The sequence below is a fragment of the Eleutherodactylus coqui genome, chromosome 2 (genome assembly GCF_035609145.1).
Source record: "Eleutherodactylus coqui strain aEleCoq1 chromosome 2, aEleCoq1.hap1, whole genome shotgun sequence".
Taxonomy (NCBI): Eukaryota; Metazoa; Chordata; class Amphibia; order Anura; family Eleutherodactylidae; genus Eleutherodactylus; species Eleutherodactylus coqui.
In genome coordinates this window covers 44845919-44852502 of record NC_089838.1, presented here as the reverse complement: position 1 = coordinate 44852502, position 6584 = coordinate 44845919, and the positions used below count along the sequence as shown (strand labels likewise).

The 6584-nt window shown below is 65.7% G+C and overlaps 1 protein-coding gene across 1 annotated transcript; it reads left to right on the top strand.

Annotated features, from left to right (window-relative positions):
* Positions 1–755: 755 nt before the first annotated feature.
* On the top strand, positions 756–1409 carry LOC136609967 (octapeptide-repeat protein T2-like). The gene has a single exon (XM_066589245.1). It carries the CDS (start codon positions 756–758, stop codon positions 1407–1409), a length of 654 nt encoding a protein of 217 aa, XP_066445342.1.
* Positions 1410–6584: the final 5175 nt, after the last annotated feature.

The following is a 6584-nucleotide window of genomic DNA, read 5'->3' as shown; positions in this document are numbered from 1 at the left end:
AGGGTCCCGAGGGGACGGAACGGGAGCGCGGAGGGTCCCGAGGGGACGGAACGGGAGCGCGGAGGTTCCCGAGAAGACGGAACGGGAGCGGGGTGATTCCTGAGGGGACAGAACGGGAGCGGGGAGGTTCCCGAGGGGACTGAGTGAGAGAGCGCGGAAGGGACAGGACAAGAGAGTACGGAGGGGACAGCGGGAGTGCGGTGGGTCCCGAGGAGACTAAACGAAAGCGCGGAGGGGACAGTGTGGAGGAGACTGAGCAAGAGAGCGCGGAGGGGACAAAGCGCGTAGGGTCCCGAGGAGACTGAGCGAGAGAGCTCAGAGGTTCCCGAAGGGACGAAGCGATAGGGCGCGGAAGGGACACAGCGATAGGGCGAGGAGAGTCCTGGGAAAACTAAGTGAGAGCGCGTGGAGGGGACAGCGAGAGAGAGCGCGGGGGGACAGCAAGAGAGAGTGCGCGGGGGGGACGACAGCGAGAGAGAGCGCAGAGGAGACAGCGAGAGAGCGCGGACGAGAGAGAGAGAGTGTGGAGGGCACAGAGCGGGAGCGTGGAGAATCACGAGGGGAAAAAGCGGGAGCGCGGAGGGGACAGAGTGGAAGTACGGTGGGTTCCGAGGAGACTGAGTGAGAGAGCGCGGAGGGTTCCGAGGAGATTGAGCGAGAAAGCGTGGAGGGGACAGAGCAAGAGCGCGGAGGGGACAGAGCAAGAGAGCGCGGAGGGGACAGAGCAAGAGAGCGCGGAGGGTCCCGAGGAGACTATGCGAGAGAGCTCAGAGGTTAACGAGGAGACAGGGCGCGGAGGTTTCCGAAGGGACAGAGCGCGGAGGTTTCCGAAGGGACAGAGCGCGGAGGTTTCCGAAGGGACAGAGCGCGGAGGTTTCCGAAGGGACAGAGCGCGGAGGTTTCCGAAGGGACAGAGCGCGGAGGTTTCCGAAGGGACAGAGCGCGGAGGTTTCCGAAGGGAAAGAGCGCGGAGGTTTCCGAAGGGAAAGAGCGCGGAGGTTTCCGAAGGCAAAGAGCGCGGAGGTTTCCGAAGGCAAAGAGCGCGGAGGTTTCCGAAGGCAAAGAGCGCGGAGGTTTCCGAAGGCAAAGAGCGCGGAGGTTTCCGAAGGGAAAGAGCGCGGAGGTTTCCGAAGGGACAGAGCGCGGAGGGCTCCGAAGGGGACAGAGCGCGGAGGGTCCCCAGGAGACAGAGCGCGAGGGCGGAGGGTCCCCAGGAGACAGAACGGGAGGAAGGAGGGTCCCCAGAAGACAGAGCTGGAGCGTCTCAAGGAGACAGAGCGGGAGCACAAAGGGTCCCCAGAAGACAGAGCCGGAGCGTCCCGAAAAGACAGAGCGGGGGGGTTCAGAGGAGACAGAGTGGGAGGGCGGAGGATCCCGAGGAGACAGAGCGGGAGGGCATAGTGTCCTGAGGAGACAGAGCGGGAGGGCGGGGGGGTCCCCAGGAGACAGAGCAGGAGCATCTCGAGGAAACACAGCAGGAGCTCGAAGGGTCCCCAGGGGACAGAGCGGGAGTGTCCCGAAAAGACAGAGCAGGAGGGCGAAGGGTCCCCAGGAAACAACAGGAGGGTCCCGAGAAGACAGAGCGAAAGCGCGAAGGGTTTCGAGGAATCACAACGGGCGTGCGTCAAAGCAGAGGGTCCCAAGAGGGTCCAAAAGGGAGCACGGAGGGTTTCGATGAGGGAGAGCATGGAGGTTAACGAGGGGACAGAGCGTGTAGGGGACAGAATTGAAGAGCGGAGGATTCCGAGGAGACTGAGTGGGAGCGTGGAGGGGCTAGAGTGAGAGAGCGCAGAGGGTACAGAGCGCAGAGGAGACAGCGAGAGAGCGCGGACGAGACAGGGAGAGAGCGCGGAGGGCACAGAGCGGGAACGTGGAGGATCACGTGGGGAAAAAGCGGGAGCACGGAGGGGACAGAACGGGAGCGGGCAGGGGACAGGGTGAGAGAGCGCAGAAGGGACAAAGCGCGGAGGGTTGCGAAGGGACAGAGCACGGAGGGTTGCAAAAGGACAGCGCGGAGGGTTCCGAGGAGACAACGGGAGAGCGCGGAGGGTCCCGAGAGGGCCGAATGAGAGCACGGAGTGTTCAGAGGAGGGAGAGCGCGGAGGTTAACAAGGGGACTAAGCGGGAGCGTGGAGGGGACAGAGTGGAAGTGCGGTGGGTCCCGAGGAGACTGAGCCAGAGAGCACGGAGGGTCCCGAGGAGACTGAGCGAGAGAGCGTGAAGGTTAACGAGGAGACAGAGCGCGGAGGGTTGCGAAGGGACACAGCACGGAGGGTTGCGAAGGGACAGAGCGCGGAGGAATCCGAAGGGACAGAGCGCGGAGGAATCCGAAGGGACAGAGCGCGGAGGATTCCGAAGGGACAGAGCGGGGAGGGTTCCGAAGGGACAGAGCGCGGAGGGTCCTGAGGAGACAGAACGAGAGCGCGGAGGGTCCAGAGGAGACAGAACGGGAGCGCGGAGGGTCCCGAGGAGACAGAACGGGAGCGCAGAGGGTCCCGAGGAAACAACGGGAGCGTGGAGGGTCCCGAGGAGACAGAACGGGAGCGCGGAGGGTCCCGAGGAGACAGAACGGGAGCGCGGAGGGTCCCGAGGAGACAGAACGGGAGCGCGGAGGGTCCCGAGGAGACAGAACGGGAGCGCGGAGGGTCCCGAGGAGACAGAACGGGAGCGCGGAGGGTCCCGAGGAGACAGAACGGGAGCGCGCAGGGTCCCGAGGAGACAGAACGGGAGCGCGCAGGGTCCCGAGGAGACAGAACGGGAGCGCGGAGGGTCCCGAGGAGACAGAACGGGAGCGCGGAGGGTCCCGAGGAGACTGAACGGGAGCGCGGAGGGTCTCGAGGAGACAGAATGGGAGCGCGGAGGGTGCTGAGGAGACAACGGGAGCGTGGAAGGTCCCGAGGAGACATAACGGGAGCACGAATGATCCCGAGGGGACGGAACGGGAGCGAGGAGGTTCCCGAGGGGACGGAACGGGAGCGAGGAGGTTCCCGAGGGGACGGAACGGGAGCGAGGAGGTTCCCGAGGGGACGGAACGGGAGCGAGGAGGTTCCCGAGGGGACGGAACGGGAGCGAGGAGGTTCCCGAGGGGACGGAACGGGAGCGAGGAGGTTCCTGAGGGGACTAAACGAGAGAGAGCGCGGAGGGGACAGTGTGGAGGGTCCCGAGGAGACTGAGCAAGAAAGCGCGGAGGGGACAAAGCGCGGAGGGTCCCGAGGAGACTGAGTGAGAGAGCTCAGAGGTTCCCGAAGGGACGGAGCGATAGGGCGCGGAAGGGACAGAGCGTTAGGGCGCGGAGAGTCCTGGGAAAACTGAGTGAGAGCGCGTGGAGGGGACAGAGCGAGAGAGCGTGCGGGGGGGGGGGACAGCGAGAGAGCACGCAGGGGGGACAGCGAGAGAGAGCGCGGGGGGACAGCGAGAGAGGGCGTGCGGGGGGCGGGACAGCGAGAGAGCGCGTGCGGGGGGGGGAAAGCAAGAGAGAGCGCGCGGGGACGACGACAGCGAAAGAGAGAGCGCAGGGGGAGAGAGCGTAGAGGAGACAGCGAGAGAGCACAGACGAGACAGAGGGAGAGAGTGCGGAGGGCACAGAACGGGAGCGTGGAGAATCACGAGGGGAAAAAGCGGGAGCACGGAGGGGACAGAGTGAGAGAGCGCAGAGGGTACAGAGCGCGGAGGGTTCTGAGGAGACAGAACGGGAGTGCGCCGAGGGGGGGCGCAGAGGGTCCCGAGAGGGCTGAGGGAGAGCACGGAGTGTTCAGAGGAGGGAGAGCGCGGAGGTTAACGAGGGGACAAAGCGGGAGCGTGGAGGGGACAGAGTGGAAGTGCGGTGGGTCCCAAGGAGACTAAGCAAGAGAGCGCGGAGGGTTCCGAGGAGACTGAGCGAGAGAGCGCGGAGGGTTCCGAGGAGACTCAGCGAGAGAGCGCGGAGGGTTCCGAGGAGATTGAGCGAGAAAGCGCGGAGGGGACAGAGCAAGAGAGCGCGGAGGGTCCCGAGGAGACTGAGCGAGAGAGCGCAGAGGTTAACGAGACAGGGCGTGGAGGTTTCCGAAGGGACAGGGCGCGGAGGTTTCCGAAGGGACAGAGCGCGGAGGTTTCCGAAGGGACAGAGCGCGGAGGTTTCCGAAGGGACAGAGCGCGGAGGTTTCCGAAGGGACAGAGCGCGGAGGGTTCCGAAGGGACAGAGCGCGGAGGGTTCCGAAGGGACAGAGCGCGGAGGGTTCCGAAGGGACAGAGCGCGGAGGTTCCGAAGGGGACAGAGCGCGGAGGGTCCCCAGGAGACAGCGCAAGGGCGGAGGGTCCCCAGGAGACAGAGCGGGAGCACGGAGGGTCCCGAGGAGACAACGGGAGCGTGGAGGGTCCCGAGGAGACAGAACGGGAGCGCGGAGGGTCCCGAGGAGACAGAACGGGAGCGCGGAGGGTCCCGAGGAGACAGAACGGGAGCGCGGAGGGTCCCGAGGAGACAGAACGGGAGCGCGGAGGGTCCCGAGGAGACAGAACGGGAGCGCGGAGGGTCCCGAGGAGACAGAACGGGAGCGCGGAGGGTCCCGAGGAGACAGAACGGGAGCGCGGAGGGTCCCGAGGAGACAGAACGGGAGCGCGGAGGGTCCCGAGGAGACAGAACGGGAGCGCGGAGGGTCCCGAGGAGACAGAACGGGAGCGCGGAGGGTCCCGAGGAGACAGAACGGGAGCGCGGAGGGTCCCGAGGAGACAGAACGGGAGCGTGGAGGGTCCCGAGGAGACAGAACGGGAGCGCGGAGGGTCCCGAGGAGACAGAACGGGAGCGCGGAGAATCCCGAGGAGACAGAACGGGAGCGCGGAGGGTCCCGAGGAGACAGAACGGGAGCGCGGAGGGTTCCGAGGAGACAGAACGGGAGCGCGGAGGGTCCCGAGGAGACAGAACGGAAGTGCAAAGGATCCTGAGGAGACATAACGGGAGCACGGATGGTCCCGAGGGGACAGAATGGAAACGCGAAGGATCCCGAGGGGACAGAACGGGAGCACGGATGATCCCGAGGGGACAAAACGGGAGCGAGGAGGTTCCCGACAAAACAGAACGGGAGCGGGGAGGTTCCTGAGGGGACTGAGTGAGAGAGCGCGGAGGGGACAGGACAAGAGAGTATGGAGGGGACAGAGCGGGAGCGCGGTGGGTCCCGAGGAGACTAAACGAAAGAGCGCGGAGGGGACAGTGTGGAGGGTCCCGAGGAGACTGAGCAAGAGAGCGTGGAGGGGACAAAGCGCGGAGGGTCCCGAGGAGACTGAGCGAGAGAGCTCAGAGGTTCCCGAAGGGACGGAGCAATAGGGCGCGGAAGGGACGGAGCAATAGGGCGCGGAAGGGACGGAGCGATAGGGCGCGGAAGGGACAGAGCGATAGGGCGCGGAGAGTCCTGGGAAAATGAGTGAGAACGCGTGGACGGGACAGCGAGAGAGGGCGTGCGGGGGGTGGGACAGCAAGAGAGAGCACGCGGGGGGGGACGAAAGCGAGAGAGAGAGCGCAGAGGAGACCGCGAGAGAGCGCAGACGAGACAGAGGGAGAGAGTGCGGAGGGCACAGGGGGACCGTGGAGAATCACGAAAGGACAGAGCGCGGAGGGTTCCGAGGAGACAGAACGGGAGTGCGCCGAGGGGGTGCGCAGAGGGTCCTGAGAGGGCCGAGGGAGAGCACGGAGTGTTCAGAGGAGGGAGAGCGCGGAGGTTAACGAGGGGACAAAGCGGGAGCGTGGAGGGGACAGAGTGGAAGTGCGGTGGGTCCCAAGGAGACTGAGCAAGAGAGCGCGGAGGGTTCCGAGGAGACTGAGCGAGAGAGCGAGGAGGGTTCCGAGGAGACTGAGCGAGAAAGCGCGGAGGGGACAGAGCAAGAGAGCGCGGAGGGTCCCGAGGAGACTGAGCGAGAGAGCGCAGAGGTTAACGAGGAGACAGGGCGCGGAGGTTTCCGAAGGGACAGGGCGCGGAGGTTTCCGAAGGGACAGGGCGCGGAGGTTTCCGAAGGGACAGGGCGCGGAGGTTTCCGAAAGGACAGAGCGCGGAGGTTTCCAAAGGGACAAAGCGCGGAGGTTTCTAAAAGGACAGAGCGCGGAGGTTTCCGAAGGGGACAGAGCGCGGAGGGTCCTCAGGAGACAGCGCGAGGGCGGAGGTTCCCCAGGAGACAGAACAGGAGGAAGGAGGGTCCCCAGAAGACAGAGCTGGAGCGTCTCGAGGAGACAGAGCGGGAGCACAAAGGGTCCCGAGGAGACAGAACGGGAGCGCGGAAGGTCCCGAGGGGACAGAACGGAAGTGCGAAGGATCCTGAGGAGACATAACGGGAGCACGGATGGTCCCGAGGGGACAGAACGGAAACGCGAAGGATCCCGAGGGGACAGAACGGGAGCACGGATGATCCCGAGGGGACGGAACGGGAGCGGGGAGGTTCCCGAGGGGACGGAACGGGAGCGGGGAGGTTCCCGAGGGGACGGAACGGGAGCGGGGAGGTTCCCGAGGGGACGGAACGGGAGCGGGGAGGTTCCCGAGGGGACGGAACGGGAGCGGGGAGGTTCCCGAGGGGACTGAGTGAGAGAGCGCGGAGGGGACAGGACAAGAAAGTACGGAGGGGAC